A 22,837-nucleotide genomic window follows, 5' to 3' on the forward strand; every position below is an offset into this window, starting at 1 on the left:
CGATGCATCTCGCGCGCCGGCCATTGTTGCGGACTTACAGGTGTGTTATGCTACTGGCGGCACGGTCTCTACGCAGAGGTATAAACTGGATAAACTGTACTTATCTGCGAGCTGCTACCCACAAGTAGGGATGACGATCCGGTAAGTTCACGTCTTTCTAAATCCACGCACCCAGATTTACTCTTGTCCTTTTCAGACTTGTAGTTTTCAGCCCCAGCCGGTCTCCCGCTGCTCCATGTGGAGCCACAAACTTTTCGTATATAATTCAGTGCTGCCCTTTAAAATGGGACAACATAAAGCTTTAAAGTTTTTATCTGACTCTGGTAAACTCGTGTCAGATCATCGGGTAGAATAAGTGAAAACACCTGGGCTGTGCGTGAGTGTTCAGAGCCTCATTATACAGTGAAAAGCAACACCTGCAGTTACTCAAAGCAGTGAACCCTCAGCAGCTCTGAAGTTTCCTCAGCACTGTGCACACCACAGGCAGCACTGTGGTTGGTATTAATATGTAAAACATCAAAGTAGCTGCCTGTCGTATTTGGAGTTGGAAATAATTTCCTTATTAGAAGCTGAACTTGGTGGGAGACCTCTGTGTTTACATCACCATAGGACACCATTGTTGTTGTTGTTGTTCCAGATCTATGTAAATAGCTTCCTAATGTTAAAAGATTATTTTTCTGTCGATTGACTTATCGATATACCCACAAATTGCTGCAGCTCATCTAAAAGGTTGCCAGTTATTTAGGACATTGAATGTAATTGTAAGTTAAAAAAAACAGCTGCATGGTCTTGGAGATGTTTCACCACTTCACTAAGAGGTTTCCTCGTCCTGCTGGATGGTGGAGAGTTTTTGGCAGTGCTGTCGAGAAAGTTTGAGGGATATATGCTTCATTTCTACCATCACTTTCATTGGTGGTGTTTGTTTTAATGAAACTCCATAATGAGCAGTTATTTTAGTGTTTTATTAGTGTAGCTTAACCTCCAGACCACTGGATGGAGTCAGTGAACGCATTACATTGTGAGTGGTGATTATTGCTGAGCTGCCCTGCCATGGTAACTTCATGTACCTAGACATACTGAGGTTAACATTGCTTAGTGTGTGACAGTGTGTGTGTATACAGACATCACATTATCTAATGGGGTAGAGTATAATTTGATGGTTTCTCAGTGTATTTAATTTATCCTTCTTATTCACTAAATCCTCTCTAGAGTGGCTCTTTGTAATTCCCTGGGTGATGAACGTTTCCTGTGCAGGCAATTTCAGAGTGTAACAGATTAGATATCAGCTCTGCAGAGCTGTTTCCTGAGCTGAAGTCAAACTGTCACTGCGACATTGTTTGACAAGGACTTGAACTCTGGTTTGAAAAGGCCTTTGAAGTACACAGCAGACATAGTTTTGGAAGCTGATTTATTTTACTACAATAACCTGTGTTGTTGTTGTTGTTGTTGTTGTTGTTGTTGTTGTTGTTGTTGTGAAACCGCACTAAATTTACCCTTGTCAAACTTGAGCTTCATTAAATGTTGACAACACACATGTATACAAACTTTTTTGTTAAAACACAAAACACCCATCAAAGGGCAATTTCAGTGCTGTTTCCCCGTCAACTAGACCACATCAGACTAGGTTTAGATAAAAAACCACTATACTTAGGCTTGTCAAGTCTGACCCACATTGACCCAGAGAAGCTAAGGTCTGTTTAAAACTCAATTTCAGATTTGTGAAACCATTTTTCTTTTCGTGAAAACACAAAAAGGGGCGATGTCACTTTTTTTCCCCACATCTGAACCACATCAAACCCTAGAGCGAAGATCGAAAACCACAATACTAAGACTTGTCAAATTTGACGAATGCGCTAAAGGCAGTGTCGTACCTGCTACTGTGTAACAGGTTTCAAGAAATAATAACGTTTTTGATTTTTTTTCTCTTAGGGTTTTGTTCGAGGGCCCGGGAAAACACTGAGGTGGCAAATTAAGCTAAGCTGCTTATTTTCCATATTTCCGCTAGTCATTGAAGGCAGCACAGGGCCTGCCGCTGCGGCGCTTCGGAGCTGTTCGGATCCAAGAAATCGGCTCGTGTACCACCGGCTACACACACCGGCAGGTGACAGGTGTCAGTCCAGATGACCGGGCCTCCGTGAGAGAGAGTGACGGCTCCTTTTAAACGCTGCTAACGGCTTTAAAATCGACATGGCAGACGCGCGGAGTTACCGGCTGCGCCGCGGTTCCTCACCGCCCGCCCACGGAGGCAAGAAGACGCATTTCTCCCCCTGATGTGTGATTTCACCGGACCGTCTTCTTGTGTCTTACGAGGGCGTCGACGTTTCATTGTGTTTTCGCACCGGTTCGCTGCGGCGATTTTCTGATCTCACGCTCAGTGGGAAGCGGCAGCGGGGACGTCCCGAGGAGGAGCGTCCCCCTGGTGTTTATTACAGGAGAGGACGCACCACCACCGCGCCGGGGACTCGACTCCGAGACAGACAAGAGCAAACATGTTCGAGACCAGAGGAATCCCCTTTGTCCTGCTCGACATAGCCTGTCTCATTCTGGGTATGTGTTTTAAAAATGTCTTCCGCTGACTGCACTGCGCTGTTTTTGTTGCTGCTGTTATTGATATAATCGGATTTGTGGGGCTGATATTAATATAATCCTCCTGTTCGGATGTTTAACAGTTTGCCATCACGTGAAGGGAGTGGTGAATGCTTAGTAGCCCACGACTGAACTGAGACTTTAACTCTATTTATTTTAACCTTTAATGCCACCACTGATAATGTGGTGGTTTGTGGTTTGTGATGTGTGTATACCATCTTTCTGAGCAGGCTGCATGGTTGATGTAGATTAATTTTCTCAGTGCACTGAATAATTCCATGTTCTTTGTTTCCATTGTATGCAAATTACTGCCGCTCCAGTGTCTTTTCAATAGGTTAAGATGCTCTGATGGTTAACAGTGATGCTGTTTTGTAGAATGCAAAGGTTTTTAATAATACAAATCAATGCTCTCATCAATATTATGTCACTTAAATTGGAGTATTCTATCAGTTATGTAATGTTTCCATAGTTTAAAGTTTGTCACTAATCGATCAGTTGTTTGGTCAATAAAATGTCAGTGGTATCCATTCTGACTCCCCAAGGTGATGTCCTCCGATGCCTTGTTTTGTCTGATTTACCAGATGAGAAGCAAATATTGGACATTTTTTTGCTTAAAAAAAAAAAAAAAAAAGGCCAAATCGATTAATTGACTTATTATTGCGGCACAAGTCAGTGTCTCATTTAACAGCTAATTGACAGTTTCAGTCATTCAAAGCTCAAGTTTACTCATGTCCATAATGTTTTCCCTTAAATCAAACATATGGCAGTACAACCTGTCATTCGCCCTGGTTTTAGTCAACTCATGTCCGGCCTGAAATATTTGTCACTTGTCATTTCTCACAGTCAGTCTTTACATCTTTATATTAGAATATAAGAGTCATTGTCTGAGTGCTCACAGGGCTGCTCTGTTTCAGTTCTGCTGCTTAGGCACAGACATTGTCTCTGAGGCTTTTAATCGATTAAATGATTGATTTGTGCCACAGCTTATTAAGCTGTGACTCCTCTCATACAGTCTGCAGTATATATTAAAATTACACATTTGCTAGTAGGATAAAACATAGAAACAGAGAAATACTCTGTTTGGATTAATAATCTCCTCCAGAATCTAAGAATATGCAGATATAGCTCATTTAAAAACTTAAACTACCAGACACAAGATGTTTCCTGCTTCTCTGTGACATCCATTCTCAATGTCTGTGTGTTGGAGACGGCAAGGTTTGACATTACACTTGTGCAACTTGCATTTTGGATCATAATTGGCCTCCAGACTAGTTAAACTTATTAAACTAAGGTTTAATGTGAGAACAGATAAACTGGTGAATATGAAAATGACTTTTTATTACCCAGCACATACGTCATTCTGCACAGTGAGGGTCAAACATATAAGTAACAGTAAGAAAAACATATTTTTGAGTGCAGAGGGACTTTGACATATTAATGAACTCCCAAGGCTACGGATTTATTTCACATTGCATAATTTAGTAAGCGCCTTACAGCAGAACGTGTGCAGGGAGAAGCAGAATGACTGCGTAGTCTCAGTGTGCTGTTTGGATGACTGTTGCAGAAGCAAACTTGATTATTCTGCTAATGGGGCGCACACACACACACAGACTATTAAATTAAAATGGAGCATCTGTGAGAGTCATTGTCTCCAGACTGAGGCCGTGCACAGCTGCATGTTACCAGACAAGCACTTACATGTAGTAAAGACACGGCTCTATAAATGTGAGAACAGAGAGAATATTTTTAAAAATTATTTTCTAAAGTGCATAATGAGCTGGGAGAGAGCAGGCTGCCAGCGAGTGTTGGTGAGAGATTAGGTGGAAGTGTGTACTTATGTTAAAATATCCACATTTTTCTTCCTCTTTGTCCATGTGTATGTGTTGGAAAGTCCTTTAGTTGCAGAGAATTGGAGCTGGGAACAAATTAAAGTCTAACACTGGTGGTTTCATGCAGTTAGAAAGTGATTCGGGGCTTCGTGGGTGGTGTGCGTGGGGTCCGTTGGCTGTTGGTATGTGTTTCTGTCCCCACTCTCTGGCATCTCCAGCTGTTGTGGCCTGTCAACTTAGGATGGCACAGCTGACGGTGTCCACAGCTGCAGAAGTGACAGGCAGAGCAAAAATACCAGACAGAATTTAAAAAGTAGTTCACAGGCAGTTTGTGGGTGAAGTTGTATGTTCATGTGAGGCCATGTGTTTGTGCCTATTCTGCCTGTTTTGTTGACACGGTTCGTTGACGCGGTTTACAGCTCAATAACTGACTCTCTCTTTCTGTTTGAATGGATGAACGACCGTGTCTCTCCCCCCATACAATGGGCTAAACGGGCCAAACAGCCAGAGAAATGACAGCAGCATTATACTCAGACTTTAGACTGTCAAAACTACTTACCATAATCTCTTATCTTTATGGTATTTTATCTGTAGGGAGTGTTAAGCTATGTCCACATCTCCCTTCACACCAGTTAGAGTCAGTGGTTCATCTAAAGACTTCACAATCCTTCCCCTGCTGAAAAAATGCCCAAAGATAACATCACTTCTTTGGAGTAATGAAGTCACTGCTGTGGAGTGTTTTTACTGTGTAATACATCATGTTGCAGAGTATCTGACTGAGCTTTTTTTTTTTTTCTCTGAGGCTTTAAGGGCAAGGCACGCCATATTTTCTGTTTTGTGTTATGTTATGAAAAGACCAAAAAAACATGGGATTGATTCTGTTAACAAGGATTATCTGTGTATCCAAAGCCTGTTTATAGCTTTATTTGTGTCCAAAAACTATTAAAAACACACAGATGTTCCTCTATTGTGACAAACATGGAGCATTGTAGTTTATTTTTACTCACTTCCACATACACTGACCTGCTGCTGTAAACAGTCACTAATTAACCAAACATGAAGAAATCCACAGCTGAAAATAGTCCCCAAGAAATGCACTTCTTTGTTGCCTACAGTGCTCTGCCATTTCAGGAAATAACTTCTCTCTTCAATGTGTATAATGTGTAAACTGAATGTGTATTTGTGACCCATTTTTTTTCCTTTTTAATATTTATGTTTTCAGTAGGAATAAATGTTGTGGCTGAGTTTTGAAATGGGAGACACATTGTTGGTTTTTGTCTTTTCATTGGTTTTAAAGGAAGCACGAAACCTATGCGCAGAATTAAGCCAGTCTTATCCTTTAATTCAACTGCTAGAAAGGTTTGGGTCTCTCATTTCTGTCATAAAGACAAAAAAGAAAGAAATTGGGCACACATCTATTCCTTTCTGCAGTTTGTCATGATGCCAATTCATTGAATTCACATCTATCTGAAAGACGACAGATCTGAAGACCTCAACCCTTTCCTTTCAGCACCCACACTTTCTCTGCCATGTTTCTCTTGACCTCTGACCTCTGACCTGTGGTAACCCCTCCTGATTTCTATCCACAGGAGGTCTGCCTCTGGCAGCCTTTAACCTGGGTAAGATCCGCCCCTACCAGAGGGGCTTTTTCTGTAACGATGAGAGCATCAAGTACCCTTTCCACCACAGCACAATCACCTCCACAGTCCTCTACACTGTGGGCTTCACCCTGCCCATTAGCTGCGTAAGTAGGAATCAATCAAGGAGGGTATGACATAGAAACATGACCTGTCTCATAGAAAATATGTTGACGTGTCAACCGCAGGCGTAGCTGATAACTTTAAAGCATTTCAAGGTGTGCCAGGACCTCTGGCATGGTGTACACCTACATGGAAAACAGAAACTGTTGTCGGCTGCACATGTGATTTTCCTGCTGTGAGACAGGTCAGCTAGGACTGACAGAGCCAGCAAGATCAGTATGTTAAAGAAGCAGCACATTTCCAGAGCTTCATTCAGAGGAAAGTCAGAGGGACTAATGTCATGTTTGATACCACAGACCACCTAATTTGTACAGTGGCACAGCTACTTGTTATCGAAACCAGACACTGTATAGACAGTGAGTTATTTTGTTGTTGTTTTGTTTTTAGTTCTGCTTCTGAGGTTTGTGCCCTTCACAGCTGTGCACAAAAAGCTAAAGGCAAAGGAGGATGTCCACTAAAAAAACAATAACTCACTACACACACAAAAAGAACTGTCTCGATTTTTAATCAGTTAATGGGTCAATATTTAGTTTCCAAACGTCTTCATTATTTTTAATGAATAATTCAGCTCTTAACATTTGGTTCAGCCAAACACACAAACTCAACCTCACACAAAAGACCCAAACCACAAATGAATCTATTAATCTAAATATGGATGATATGAAGTAAGGCAGGGCTTTTTTTAATTTTTAATTTTAATGCTGATCTCTTGGGTGAACTTTCTGCCGCTGTCGTTAATTGGTGCAGGCTGCTTGCTCTGTCCCTCTGTTACTTAAAATAGCTGGAATGTTCTTCTGGATCAAAGCGATTGTTTTCAGAGAATGACGGAGGCAGAAAGCGCTGCTGGTGTGTGTGTTTCTCCTTTTCCTTGTGTGTGTGTGTGTGGGTGCCCTCTATCATTGCTTTGAGCTCTCAGTGATTTATCTCTTCCATGTAGTCTTTTATTCATTATGAGCAACCACAACCTCAATCTGTAACACTTCTTATTCTTGTTGAGCAACTCACTGTCTGCCAGAGGAAGGTATGGGAGAATATGTGGGAATTTAAAGTGGTCAGAGCTTTAAAGTCAGTTGTAGGAAGAGGTGAAGTGTGTTTTTATGAAGAAACAGTGTGCTACAGCTGTCCCAACCCCAGAGAGAAAGTAAGGAGGCTCACTTCTCCATAACCTGCTCAGAAATATCAGTTTTGTGCTCCTAACTTTGACGTTTCTCTATTAACATCCGGTCCTAACAACATTTAATGGTCTTGTTTCCATGCCAACACTCTAACTATTAATATTTGCACCATGACGTCCCTGGAAGTTGGCGAGGATGCAGAGGATGTAACTTTTCGTGTGACCTTCGTATGGCTGCTGTCTCCTGCTTTGCACGGGCGCACACTGTTGCATCATGGGTCTAGGTCTGAGCTCCTGTGACATCTTTATAACCTGTGTTTTTTCCCTTTGTGTTTTTTTCTCTCTCACTGCTTCTCCGCTAGCTGGAACCCCATTAGTAGTACTCAATGTGCAACACAGTCCTTTCCGCCGAGGCTTTTTCTGTAATGATGATTCAATCAAGTACCCCTTTAAAGAAGACACCATTTCCTATCAGTTGTTAGGAGGTGTCATGATTCCCGTCACAATACTCACTGTAAGTGCATCTGTTTTGTTTTGTTCTCACTTCTATTTTCTCATCTTCCTCGTATTTGCTGCTTCCCCTGATGCACTTTTGCACTCTTAACTTGTCTCTTCTCTCTTAATCCATGGTTTGCTGCTATATACATTATTTTGTAATAATGTATGCATTTTTAATTGCTTGCATAAGCCATCACTACCATTAACTGTAGCTTAATTTCCTAACAGCATGTGGTGGAAACTGTTTTCAAGAGGAAACAAAAAAGTGATCTGGGTCAGACTGTTATTTTTGAAACTTTCCCCAGTTCGTCGACACTTAATATAACAAATGCGAAAGTCTCTGCAGGCAGTGCAATAGTAGCTTCAGTCTGCTGAATAAAATTAGAAAAAAATTGCATTAGCACTTAAAGAGCCCAGAATAGAGAATTTGTTAATTCTGTATAGAAGCAGTGGAGATATACTCTGACTAAAGATGAAGGGGACGTTTTACAAAAGGTTTCCACACTGTAGGCTTTACCTTCATGGATGAATTAAAAAAGTTTCCACTGTAAACATGAAATGCATTTAGTTAAGTGCAGCTAAGTTAAACACAGCTTTTAATTTTTAGTAACACATCAGCAGAAGTTGTTAGCTCTCTTATTCAAAGTGTTTAAAGATACAGAAAACAGAGCGGAAGCAAAAAAGACCCGTCAACAGCGTTTATGTTAGGCAAGTTTAAGACCTCTGGGCATGTTAGTCGCTGAGAAACAAACACATTCACACGCACCTAAACCACAGTGCCAGGGAGGGGAATTCATGAGTCATTCCACACATCACTATCAACACACACAAGCTTAAGCTCACGTGCAAGACACATTTTTTTTTATGATGCGATCCAACAAGAGGCGAGGTTTTAACTTTTTGATGAGAGTAAATTATACGTGTGTTATTTTAAGTGGACATCCTCCTGTTGCCATGAAATTTTCACCAGTATTTACTTTCTCAAAAGGTTGCAGATATAGAAGCAAATAATAATAGAAACAAATAATCAAATAATAATCTTGTAATTTTATGGAGAATGTATTTGAAGGATTAGTTTGATATTTTGGGACATAAGCTTATTTCCTTTCGTGCCCAGAATTAGGTGAGAAGATGCGGCTGCAAAACTCTCCATATTTGCCAGTAACAGATGTGAATAGTATCAAGCTTCTCATCTAACTCTTGGCACGAAAGCAAACAAATATATTTCCCCAGAAGTTGAACTGTTCCTTTAAACTCTGTTAGACAAACAATAATATTTTTAACACCAAACCCGTTATTTAAGATCATGATAGTGATGGTGGGATTAGGGAATATTGCTGGCTCTGATGTTATAGATTTCATTCAGTTGCATCTTTTTTTTTAATTTTCATTTGGCTTCTTGTATTTCTGCACAAATGTCTAACCCTGTATCCCTCCCCTCCCTCTTGCAGATGATCTTTGGCGAGTGCCTTTCAGTCTATCTAAATCGCATCACATCCAAGTCAACTTTCGGCAGCTACGTTGCCTGTGTTTACAAAGCCATTGGTACCTTCCTCTTTGGTGCCGCGATGAGCCAGTCTCTGACCGACATAGCCAAGTATTCTATTGGCCGGCTCAGGCCGCACTTTCTGGATGTTTGCAAACCTGATTGGACACATATCAACTGTTCGTCAGGGGCTTATATTGAAGACTTCACGTGCACTGGAAACCCGACGATGGTCAATGAGGGCAGGTAGGTGTTATTATATCACAAAACTCCTGTTTTATGTCTTTGCCCATTTTATCATTTCAGGTTGATTTTCATTCTAAAGTTTCTCTGAATACTGTTCTACGACTAAAACCGGCCTATGAGAGAAGATCTGAGTTGATAATAATGTTGATTCAGCTCCTTTGTTTGGATTCAAAGCAGTGAGCTCAACGAGCAGCAGCTGGAAGTGTTGATAAATTCTTTATCATCTCTTGGCCTCAGTTGCTGAAGGTTGTTGTTTTAGCTTTTCTCTTTTTGTGTGTGACTTGATAGGGACACCTGTAGACACTACTCAGGTGCCGAATAACTGCACTGTCAACTTTTGGAGTTAAAAGAAAAATCAGTAGTTTTATTTTATAGATATTATCGTCCTAAAGACTCTATAACTGAACACCAGTCAAAAATAAGCTCATGAAACTGTTTTGTAGTAAAAATGTAAAAATTCAAATACATCATTATCAAATTTTATAATTTCAGATGTTTGTTCTTGAAATTTAATTTAAACCTGGACCACTCTGATAAAGAAGAAAAATCCTTGAACCTCTGTGCCCTGCTTTGTTGTGTAACAGGCTCATGCTGTGTGTACAAAGGGCGAGAGTTAAATATGTCACTAAATAACCTATGAATTATTATGTAATTGCCCCCCCCGATCTGTCAACTGTTTATTTCAGTCAGCTTTTATTAACGTGGCTGTTATTGCTCACTGTGTAATTTTCCAATTTATAATTTTACGCAACCAGTTCCCCTCCCAGTGCTGTCAGAGAAAAACACGTTGCAGTGACAGGAAAAGTTTGAGAAATAGTCGACATGATACTGAGCATTGTGTTTCTTTACTTCTCTACATTGTTAACAGACAGTTTTTTTTTTCACAATAATAAGACAGCCACTGACATTAAGGAGTTTCTGAATCAAGCTTCATTATCTTCCACTTTAGTTCTGTATAAAACTTCTGGCCCTGAACCAACAAACTCAGTGTTGAAATGTAAATCAAATATTTCAAATCATGTATAGATTTAGAAATCAGTTATTACTGGAAAAAATAAGTTTAATGAAATGTTTACAAATAATTTATTGAACAAGTGTGAAAGTACATGATCAGAAAGCCACATTTACATTAGTAATATAAGGGACAGGAGACTACAAGAAAGTGTAGCAAGAGTGGAAATAGGATTGAATGAAATTGCAGGAATGTAAAGCTTGTTTTGATCGCAGTCTCTGTCTCTTATCAGCTCAGAGCAGGAGGAAGTATACTGGGAGGAGAGGATATCCACGTCTCATTCTGATGGAGTAACGTCCATAGAGAGCAGCAGTAATTATAGAAGCAGAGGCCTAAATAGTGTTAAGCAGGGTTTATTACGGACTACGAGGAACTTTCTGCTCTTTTCTGCTCTGTTCTCCTTAAAGGTTAAATTATTCTACGCAGTGGTTAGAGCATTGTCATCCACCTTGCTCTCCAACACAGTTTTCCTGAGCTGCATCCTTTGAGTATAAGAGCCGAGCCACCACTCCTCTCTCTTATCAGCTGTACATTTACCAGGGTGTGGTGCTTTGTCGTTGATATTTCCTGGAGCCCCGCTGCTACTCTTTTTTTAAAAATTTTTTTATGTAGCATAAAGACAAAAACATCTATCAGGGGGCAAAGAGAAAGATCCGGTGAGTCGAGGAAGATATCCAAGGCTTTTAAGTTAGGAGATGTTATATTTCCAGCTTGTGCGTGTGTGTTTGGGATGGTCTGCTTGTTACTAATAGAGCTAATAAATGCAGCAGGACAGGAGAGAGCAGGTTGTGGTAGCTCCTGCTCCGGATCGCCTTACAGTAATGTGATTCCTCCTTAGCTTAGTTCAGCTTCTACAGAAGAGAGGAGCCCGGCTGTCTGAGCTGTGTGTGTGTATGTGTCTTTGTTTTCATATAAAACAGAAAAATGCCATAGGTACTGGTGCTTAGATGGAAACCATGAATATAAAATGAGAGGAGCTTTGAATGGGTCTGACCAAAGGGGCGGCTTTAACCTGATGCCACAGAGGATGCATAGAGGTCAGCATTATTATTGCATCGGCCGGTTGGGTTTTGTTACTGAGGATCGTTTACTCAAAATGATTAGTTGATTAATTGGTAAAGTTCTCATGATAATGAATTACAAACACGCTGATTTCATCTTCCCAGATTTGAGGGTTTTCTGCTAAACTATGAGCGAGCTTGTCTGACACCTGAAAAAGCAGACATGCTGATTTATCTAAAGAGGAATTGCTGAGTGATATAATGGTATGCTGCAGTAAGCCTAATATAATGACTTGAAACTGTTAATTTTGCACTGAAAACTATTTGCACTGGTTCATTGTGTTGGTTCATTTGTTACGTTTTCCAGGCATGTATGAATGAAAAAGTGCAGAAACTGAAAAGTATAACCAAAGTTTTTCAAAATTATGTGTAATGTAGATTTTCTAGAATAGATTTTTTTTTTAAATTTGGTATTGAAAAAAGTATTGTTCAGGAATCGGTATGGAAGGCAATGTAAAGGTATCGGTATTGGTATTGAAAATTTTTGAACGATACTCCAAACCCATGGTAGAGACTTTGTGTGTGAGTCTACAGAGGAACAGGGGTCTTTTCAGCAGGTTTGCTGTTGTGTAACTATGTGGAGTAAAAGCCCAGAAGAGATGTTTTGTTTTTTCCATGTCTCCATGGTCCAGTTTAAGGGATTTACTTTGAAAATTTATCCAGATAACTCAGTAAACCTGCTTCTTTGAACAAGCAGCAGGCGGTTGGTCCATGGTGCAGCCGTCCAGACTCTGTAATACACATTATCTTACACTGTGAAGCCTTTGACCCCTCATCAAGTACCAGAGAGGAATAGCTCCCCAAATAAGCCGGCGTACAGTAACATTACACTGCGTGTACATACATGGTTGTTGCTGTAGCTGTGGTCCAGACAACAGTATGAAAACTAAGCACTGTTATTATAAACAGGAAGTAGCTAAGGCAGGGAGGATGGGAGGGCTTGCTTCTTCTCAGTCCACCACGAGCCAGCAAAAAACGCACAGCATCAAACACACTTGCCTGACAGTCGATGCATATACATATATAATGACTGATATATTAATACAAGATGTGTCACTATCTTTTAATTTGTGTGTGGGTTTTTTTTTGTTTGATGCAAATGAATTTAGCACATAGCAAAGTGCTGAACTGTTTTTTTGTCTTTCTGTTGCAGACTTTCCTTCTACTCTGGCCACTCCTCCTTCTCCATGTACTGCATGCTGTTCCTGGCTGTAAGTACCTACACACACACTACATACATATTGACCTGCAGCTATATCAGTCAGTATTTACTGGAATGCTGTAACTAAAAGATCGTTTTATTGTCATGTTTGACATTTTTGTAAAAATGCTTTGCCCCTTTCCTGATGAGAGCAAGATGAGGAGACTAATACCACTCTCATGTCTGTCCGTTAAATATTAAGCTACACGCTGTAGCTGCTTAGCTTAGCGTATAGAATGAAAATGGGAAAGTGGCTCGCCTTTACATTTCAGGTTTTACACAGATTAAACCAACAAGATGTAACATGTTAATTTGTGAGCTGTGGATGTGTTGGTAGGTGGATTTTGTAGTGATTTGACGGAACCATGCTAACTGCTTCCCATTGTTTCCAGTCTGTCTGTTAAGCTAAGCTAACAAGCTGCTGGTTGTAGCTTCACATTTAGTATTGATCTCCTTGTATAACTCTAATCAGGAAAGCAAATAAGCGAATCTCCTGGAACTATTCCTTTGAATTTCAGTGCTTCGAGATTACTTTCATAAACATTTAATGACCTCAGTGACTTTTATCATGAGATTCACTGTTCTGCTCGGACAGTTGCAGCATCTTTGAGTGTCCTCTGTAGTATTTGTTCAGAGCTTATTTTACTGCCCAGCCCCGATAAACTTTATGGGCTGCTGATTCATTCAGTACCAGGCGATATAAATAGGTACAGGGACAAAGTCCTGGCACCAACATAAAGCTCACGCTCCCTCCCTCCCTCTGCATGGAGTGGAATAGTGATGTGTTGGTCACGAATGAAACGGCTCTTAGAACCTGCTCTTTGAAGTGAACAACGGGAGCTGGCTCCTGATTGGGAGCCCCTTTTTTTTTTTTTTTTCTCTTTTTTCTTCAAGCTGCATGTGATTGATCAATATGTGTTTGTGGCCTGTGTTTGCGCTGAGTAGAGTGGGGAGTTAAATAGTATGGCCTCAAAATATTATAAAAATTGTCACAGTATATGAACAAAAAATGTCAAAAAATTTTTTGACCTCAAAATGTCATAAAAAACGTCATAGTATAGTAAGGCGTCAAAATCGGACAAAAAAATTCAAAAAAAATTTTGACCTCAAAATGTCATAAAAAACGTCATAGTATAGTAAGGCGTCAAAATCGGACAAAAAAATTCAAAAAAAATTTTGACCTCAAAATGTCATAAAAAACGTCGTAGTATAGTATGGCGTTTTTTTCGGGCAAAAAAAGTCAACATTTTTTTTGACCTCAAAATGTCATTAAAAACGTCATAGTATAGTATGGCGTTTTTTTCGGGCAAAAAGAGTCAAAAAATTTTTTTACCTCAAAATGTCATAAAAAACGTCATAGTATAGTATGGCGTTTTTTTCGGGCAAAAAATGTCAAAAAAATTTTTGACCTCAAAATGTCATAAAAAACGTCATAGTATAGTATGGCGTTTTTTTCGGGCAAAAAATGTCAAAAAATTTTTTGACCTCAAAATGTCATAAAAAACGTCATAGTATAGTAAGGCATCAAAATCGGACAAAAAAAGTCAATTTTTTTTTGACCTCAAAATGACATAAAAAACGTCATAGTATAGTAAGGCATCAAAATTGGACAAAAAAAGTCAAAAATTTTTTTGACCTCAAAATGTCATAAAAAACGTCATAGTATAGTAAGGCGTCAAAATAGGTATAAAAAAGTCAAAAAAAATTTTGACCACAGAATGTCATAAAAAACGTCATACTATAGTAAAGCGTCAAAATTGGTATAAAAAAGTCAAAAAAATTTTTGACCTCAAAATTTCATAAAAAACGTCATACTATAGTAAGGTGTCAAAATCGGTATAAAAAAGTCAAAAAATTTTTTGACCTCAAAATTTCATAAAAAACATCATACTATAGTAAGGCGTCAAAATCGGACAAAGAAAGTCAAAATTTTTTTTGACCTCAAAATGTCATAAAAAACGTCATAGTATAGTATGGCGTTTTTTCGGGCAAAAAATGTCAAAAAATTTTTTGACCTCAAAATGTCACAAAAAACGTCATAGTATAGTAAGGCGTTTTTTTCGGGCAAAAAATGTCAAAATTTTTTTTTACCTCAAAATGTCATAAAAAATGTCATAGTATAGTAAGGCGTCAAAATCGGACAAAAAAAGTCAAAAATTTTTTTGACCTCAAAATGTCATAAAAAACGTCATAGTATAGTAAGGCGTCAAAATTGGCCAAAAAAAGTCAAAAAATTTTTTGACCTCAAAATTTCATAAAAACCGTCATACTATAGTAAGCCGTCAAAATCGGTATAAAAAAGTCAAAAAAAATTTTTGACCTCAAAATGTCATAAAAAACATCATACTATAGTAAGGCGTCAAAATCGGACAAAAAAAGTCAAAATCTTTTTTGACCTCAAAATGTCATAAAAAACGTCATAGTATAGTATGGGGTTTTTTTCGGGCAAAAAATGTCAAAAAAATTTTTGACCTCAAAATGTCATAAAAAACGTCATACTATAGTAAGGCGTCAAAATCGGACAAAAAAAGTCACATTTTTTTTTACCTCAAAATGTCATAAAAAACGTCATAGTATAGTATGGCGTTTTTTTCGGGCAAAAAATGTCAAAATTTTTTTTGACCTCAAAATGTCATTAAAAATGTCATAGTATAGTAAGGCGTCAAAATTGGACAAAACAAAGTCAAAAATTTTTTTGACCTCAAAATGTCATAAAAAACGTCATAGTATAGTATGGCTTTTTTTCGGGCAAAAAATGTCAAAATTTTTTTTGACCTCAAAATGTCATAAAAAATGTCACGGTATAGTAAGGCGTTTTTTTCGGACAAAAACAGTCACTTTTTTTTGACCTCAAAATGTCATAAAAAACGTCATAGTATAGTAAGGCGTTTTTTTCGGCCAAAAAAAGTCAAAAAATTTTTTGACCTCAAAATGTCATAAAAAACGTCATAGTATAGTATGGTGTTTTTTGGGGGCAAAAAATGTCAAAAATTTTTTTGACCTCAAAATGTCATAAAAAACGTCATAGTATAGTATGGCATTTTTTTCGGGCAAAAAATGTCAAAATTTTTTTTGACCTCAAAATGTCATAAAAAATGTCATAGTATAGTAAGGCGTTTTTTTCGGGCAAAAAATGTCAAAAAATTTTTTGATCTCAAAATGTCATAAAAAATGTCATAGTATAGTAAGGCGTCAAAATCGGACAAAAAAAGTCAAAATTTTTTTTGACCTCAAAATTTCATAAAAAACGTCATAGTATAGTATGGCGTTTTTTTCGGGCAAAAAATGTCACTTTTTTTTTACCTCAAAATGTCATAAAAAACGTCATAGTATAGTAAGGCGTTTTTTTCGGCCAAAAAAAGTCAAAAAATTTTTTGACCTCAAAATGTCATAAAAAACGTCATAGTATAGTATGGTGTTTTTTTGGGGCAAAAAATGTCAAAAATTTTTTTGACCTCAAAATGTCATAAAAAACGTCATAGTATAGTAAGGCGTTTTTTTCAGGCAAAAAATGTCAAAAAAATTTTTGATCTCAAAATGTCATAAAAAATGTCATAGTATAGTAAGGCGTCAAAATCGGACAAAAAAAGTCAACATTTTTTTGACCTCAAAATTTCATAAAAAACGTCATACTATAGTAAGGCGTCAAAATTGGTATAAAAAAGTCAAAAAAATTTTTGACCTCAAAATTTCATAAAAAACGTCATAGTATAGTAAGGCGTCAAAATCGGACAAAAAAAGTCAAAAATTTTTTTGACCTCAAAATGTCATAAAAAACGTCATAGTATAGTATGGCGTTTTTTTGGGGCAAAAAATGTCAAAAAATTTTTTGACCTCAAAATGTCATAAAAAATGTCATAGTATAGTAAGGCGTCAAAATCGGACAAAAAAAGTCAAAAAATTTTTTGCCCTCAAAATGTCATAAAAAATGTCATAGTATAGTAAGGCGTCAAAATCGGACAAAAAAAGTCAAAATTTTTTTTGACCTCAAAATTTCATAAAAAACGTCATACTATAGTAAGGCGTCAAAATTGGTATAAAAAAGTCAAAAAAATTTTTGACCTCAAAATTTCATAAAAAACGTCATACTATAGTAAAGCGTCAACATCGGACAAAAAAAGTCAAAAATTTTTTTGACCTCAAAATTTCATAAAAAACGTCATAGTATAGTAAGGCGTCAAAATCGGACAAAAAAAGTCAAAAATTTTTTTTGACCTCAAAATGTCATAAAAAACGTCATACTATAGTAAAGCGTCAAAATCGGACAAAAAAAGTCAAAATTTTTTTTGACCTCAAAATGTCATAAAAAATGTCACAGTATAGTAAGGCGTTTTTTTCGGGCAAAAAATGTCAAAATTTTTTTTGACCTCAAAATGTCATAAAAAACGTCATAGTATAGTATGGCGTTTTTTTCGGGCAAAAAATGTCAAAATTTTTTTTGACCTCAAAATGTCATAAAAAATGTCATAGTATAGTAAGGCGTCAAAATCGGACAAAAAAAGTCAAAAAAATTTTTTGACCTCAAAATTTCATAAAAAACGTCATACTATAGTAAGGCGTCAAAATTGGTATAAAAAAGTCAAAAAAATTTTTGACCTCAAAATGTCATAAAAAACGTCATAGTATAGTATGGCGTCAAAATTGGCCAAAAAAAGTCAAAAAAATTTTTGACCACAAAATGTCATAAAAAACGTCATACTATAGTAAAGCGTCAAAATCGGACAAAAAAGTCAAAATTTTTTTTGACCTCAAAATGTCATAAAAAACGTCATAGTATAGTAAGGCGTCAAAATCGGACGAAAAAAGTCAAAAATTTTTTTGACCTCAAAATGTCATAAAAAACGTCATAGTATAGTATGGCGTTTTTTTGGGGGCAAAAATGTCAAAAAATTTTTTGACCTCAAAATGTCATAAAAAACGTCATGATATAGTAAGGCATCAAAATTGGACAAAAAAAGTCAAAAAAATTTTTGACCTCAAAATGTCATAAAAAACGTCATAGTATAGTATGGCGTTTTTTTCGGGCAAAAAAAGTCAAAAAATTTTTTGACCTCAAAATGTCATAAAAAACGTCACAGTATAGTAAGGCGTTTTTTTCGGGCAAAAAATGTCAAAATTTTTTTTGACCTCAAAATGTCATAAAAAACGTCATAGTATAGTATGGCGTTTTTTTCGGGCAAAAAATGTCAAAAAATTTTTTGACCTCAAAATGTCATAAAAAACGTCATAGTATAGTAAGGCGTCAAAATCGGACAAAAACAGTCACTTTTTTGTTTTACCTCAAAATGTCATAAAAAACGTCATAGTATAGTATGGCGTTTTTTTGGGGCAAAAAATGTCAAAAAATTTTTTGACCTCAAAATGTCATAAAAAACGTCATTGTATAGTATGGCGTTTTTTTCGGGCAAAAAATGTCAAAAAATTTTTTGACCTCAAAATGTCATAAAAAATGTCATAGTATAGTAAGGCGTCAAAATCGGACAAAAAAAGTCAAAATTTTTTTTGACCTCAAAATTTCATAAAAAACGTCATACTATAGTAAGGCGTCAAAATTGGTATAAAAAAGTCAAAAAAATTTTTGACCTCAAAATGTCATAAAAAACGTCATAGTATAGTAAGGCGTCAAAATCGGACAAAAAAAGTCAAAAATTTTTTTGACCTCAAAATGTCATAAAAAATGTCACAGTATAGTAAGGCGTTTTTTTGGGGCAAAAAATGTCAAAAATCTTTTTGACCTCAAAATGTCATAAAAAATGTCATAGTATAGTAAGGCGTCAAAATCGGACAAAAAAAGTCAAAAATTTTTTTGACCTCAAAATGTCATAAAAAACGTCATAGTATAGTAAGGCGTCAAAATCGGACAAAAAAGGCAAAAAAATTTTTGACCTCAAAATGTCATAAAAAACGTCATAGTATAGTATGGCGTTTTTTTCGGGCAAAAAATGTCAAAATTTTTTTTGACCTCAAAATGTCATAAAAAATGTCACAGTATAGTAAGGCGTTTTTTTCGGACAAAAACAGTCACTTTTTTTTTACCTCAAAATGTCATAAAAAACGTCATAGTATAGTAAGGCGTTTTTTTCGGCCAAAAAAAGTCAAAAAATTTTTTGACCTCAAAATGTCATAAAAAACGTCATAGTATAGTATGGTGTTTTTTTGGGGCAAAAAATGTCAAAAAATTTTTTGATCTCAAAATGTCATAAAAAATGTCATAGTATAGTAAGGCGTCAAAATCGGACAAAAAAAGTCAAAATTTTTTTTGACCTCAAAATTTCATAAAAAACGTCATAGTATAGTATGGCGTTTTTTTCGGGCAAAAAATGTCACTTTTTTTTGACCTCAAAATGTCATAAAAAACGTCATAGTATAGTAAGGCGTTTTTTTCGGCCAAAAAAAGTCAAAAAATTTTTTGACCTCAAAATGTCATAAAAAACGTCATAGTATAGTATGGTGTTTTTTTGGGGCAAAAAATGTCAAAAATTTTTTTGACCTCAAAATGTCATAAAAAACGTCATAGTATAGTATGGCGTTTTTTTCGGGCAAAAAATGTCAAAATTTTTTTTGACCTCAAAATGTCATAAAAAATGTCATAGTATAGTAAGGCGTTTTTTTCGGGCAAAAAATGTCAAAAAAATTTTTGATCTCAAAATGTCATAAAAAATGTCATAGTATAGTAAGGCGTCAAAATCGGACAAAAAAAGTCAACATTTTTTTGACCTCAAAATTTCATAAAAAACGTCATACTATAGTAAGGCGTCAAAATTGGTATAAAAAAGTCAAAAAAATTTTTGACCTCAAAATTTCATAAAAAACGTCATAGTATAGTAAGGCGTCAAAATCGGACAAAAAAAGTCAAAAATTTTTTTGACCTCAAAATGTCATAAAAAACGTCATAGTATAGTATGGCGTTTTTTTGGGGCAAAAAATGTCAAAAAATTTTTTGACCTCAAAATGTCATAAAAAATGTCATAGTATAGTAAGGCGTCAAAATCGGACAAAAAAAGTCAAAAAATTTTTTGCCCTCAAAATGTCATAAAAAATGTCATAGTATAGTAAGGCGTCAAAATCGGACAAAAAAAGTCAAAATTTTTTTTGACCTCAAAATTTCATAAAAAACGTCATACTATAGTAAGGCGTCAAAATTGGTATAAAAAAGTCAAAAAAATTTTTGACCTCAAAATTTCATAAAAAACGTCATACTATAGTAAAGCGTCAACATCGGACAAAAAAAGTCAAAAATTTTTTTGACCTCAAAATTTCATAAAAAACGTCATAGTATAGTAAGGCGTCAAAATCGGACAAAAAAAGTCAAAAATTTTTTTGGACCTCAAAATGTCATAAAAAACGTCATACTATAGTAAAGCGTCAAAATCGGACAAAAAAAGTCAAAATTTTTTTTGACCTCAAAATGTCATAAAAAATGTCACAGTATAGTAAGGCGTTTTTTTCGGGCAAAAAATGTCAAAATTTTTTTTGACCTCAAAATGTCATAAAAAACGTCATAGTATAGTATGTCGTTTTTTTCGGGCAAAAAATGTCAAAATTTTTTTTGACCTCAAAATGTCATAAAAAATGTCATAGTATAGTAAGGCGTCAAAATCGGACAAAAAAAGTCAAAAAAATTTTTTGACCTCAAAATTTCATAAAAAACGTCATACTATAGTAAGGCGTCAAAATTGGTATAAAAAAGTCAAAAAAATTTTTGACCTCAAAATGTCATAAAAAACGTCATAGTATAGTAAGGCGTCAAAATTGGCCAAAAAAAGTCAAAAAAATTTTTGACCACAAAATGTCATAAAAAACGTCATACTATAGTAAGGCGTCAAAATCGGACGAAAAAAGTCAAAAATTTTTTTGACCTCAAAATGTCATAAAAAACGTCATAGTATAGTATGGCGTTTTTTTGGGGGCAAAAATGTCAAAAAATTTTTTGACCTCAAAATGTCATAAAAAACGTCATGATATAGTAAGGCATCAAAATTGGACAAAAAAAGTCAAAAAAATTTTTGACCTCAAAATGTCATAAAAAACGTCATAGTATAGTATGGCGTTTTTTTCGGGCAAAAAAAGTCAAAAAATTTTTTGACCTCAAAATGTCATAAAAAACGTCATAGTATAGTATGGCGTTTTTTTCGGGCAAAAAATGTCAAAATTTTTTTTGACCTCAAAATGTCATAAAAAATGTCACAGTATAGTAAGGCGTTTTTTTCGGGCAAAAAATGTCAAAATTTTTTTTGACCTCAAAATGTCATAAAAAACGTCATAGTATAGTATGGCGTTTTTTTCGGGCAAAAAATGTCAAAAAATTTTTTGACCTCAAAATGTCATAAAAAACGTCATAGTATAGTAAGGCGTCAAAATCGGACAAAAACAGTCACTTTTTTGTTTTACCTCAAAATGTCATAAAAAACGTCATAGTATAGTATGGCGTTTTTTGGGGGCAAAAAATGTCAAAAAATTTTTGACCTCAAAATGTCATAAAAAACGTCATAGTATAGTATGGCGTTTTTTTCGGGCAAAAAATGTCAAATTTTTTTTTGACCTCAAAATGTCATAAAAAACGTCATAGTATAGTAAGGCGTCAAAATCGGACAAAAAAAGTCAAAAAAATTTTTGACCTCAAAATGTCATAAAAAACGTCATAGTATAGTAAGGCGTCAAAATCGGACAAAAAAAGTCAAAAATTTTTTTGACCTCAAAATGTCATAAAAAACGTCATAGTATAGTAAGGCGTCAAAATTGGACAAAAAAAGTCTAAATTTTTTTTGACCTCAAAATGTCATAAAAAACGTCATAGTATAGTAAGGCGTCAAAATCGGACGAAAAAAGTCAAAAATTTTTTTGACCTCAAAATGTCATAAAAAACGTCATAGAATAGTATGGCGTTTTTTTGGGGCAAAAAATGTCAAAATTTTTTTTGACCTCAAAATGTCATAAAAAACGTCATAGTATAGTATGGCGTTTTTTTGGGGCAAAAAATGTCAAAAAATTTTTTGACCTCAAAATGTCATAAAAAACGTCATAGTATAGTAAGGCGTCAAAATCGGACAAAAACAGTCACTTTTTTGTTTTACCTCAAAATGTCATAAAAAACGTCATAGTATAGTATGGCGTTTTTTTGGGGTAAAAAATGTCAAAAAAATTTTTGACCTCAAAATGTCATAAAAAACGTCATAGTATAGTATGGCGTTTTTTTCGGGCAAAAAATGTCAAAATTTTTTTTGACCTCAAAATGTCATAAAAAATATCATAGTATAGTAAGGCGTTTTTTTCGGGCAAAAAATGTCAAAAAATTTTTTGACCTCAAAATGTCATAAAAAATGTCATAGTATAGTAAGGCGTCAAAATCGGACAAAAAAAGTCAAAATTTTTTTGACCTCAAAATGTCATAAAAAACGTCATAGTATAGTAAGGCGTCAAAATCGGACAAAAACAGTCACTTTTTTTTTTTACCTCAAAATGTCATAAAAAACGTCATAGTATAGTATGGCGTTTTTTTGGGGCAAAAAATGTCAAAATTTTTTTTGACCTCAAAATGTCATAAAAAATGTCATAGTATAGTAAGGCGTCAAAATCGGACAAAAAAAGTCAAAAAATTTTTTGACCTCAAAATGTCATAAAAAACGTCATAGTATAGTAAGGCGTCAAAACCGGACAAAAACAGTCACTTTTTTGTTTTACCTCAAAATGTCATAAAAAACGTCATAGTATAGTATGGCATTTTTTTGGGGCAAAAAATGTCAAAAAATTTTTTGACCTCAAAATGTCATAAAAAACGTCATAGTATAGTATGGCGTTTTTTTCGGGCAAAAAATGTCAAAATTTTTTTTGACCTCAAAATGTCATAAAAAATATCATAGTATAGTAAGGCGTTTTTTTCGGGCAAAAAATGTCAAAAAATTTTTTGACCTCAAAATGTCATAAAAAATGTCATAGTATAGTAAGGCGTCAAAATCGGACAAAAAAAGTCAAAATTTTTTTTGACCTCAAAATTTCATAAAAAACGTCATAGTATAGTAAGGCGTCAAAATTGGTATAAAAAAG

General features: G+C 35.6%; 1 protein-coding gene across 2 annotated transcripts in view; it reads left to right on the forward strand.

The window, feature by feature from the left end:
• Positions 1-41: 41 nt before the first annotated feature.
• plpp1a (phospholipid phosphatase 1a) overlaps positions 42-22,837 on the forward strand; it is a 35,746-nt gene continuing 12,950 nt past the window's right edge. The window contains exons 1-5 of one of the 2 annotated variants that reach the window (XM_041058795.1): positions 42-141; positions 1,930-2,547; positions 6,005-6,159; positions 9,239-9,519; positions 12,746-12,803. In XM_041058795.1, the coding sequence (XP_040914729.1) occupies positions 2,490-2,547; positions 6,005-6,159; positions 9,239-9,519; positions 12,746-12,803 (552 nt within the window). In that variant the 5' untranslated portion in view covers positions 42-141; positions 1,930-2,489. Of the gene's footprint in view, positions 142-1,929; positions 2,548-6,004; positions 6,160-7,651; positions 7,804-9,238; positions 9,520-12,745; positions 12,804-22,837 lie in introns of both variants that reach the window. The other variant, XM_041058796.1, reaches the window with a different exon arrangement.

The sequence above is a fragment of the Toxotes jaculatrix genome, chromosome 16, assembly GCF_017976425.1.
Source record: "Toxotes jaculatrix isolate fToxJac2 chromosome 16, fToxJac2.pri, whole genome shotgun sequence".
Taxonomy (NCBI): domain Eukaryota; kingdom Metazoa; phylum Chordata; class Actinopteri; family Toxotidae; genus Toxotes; species Toxotes jaculatrix.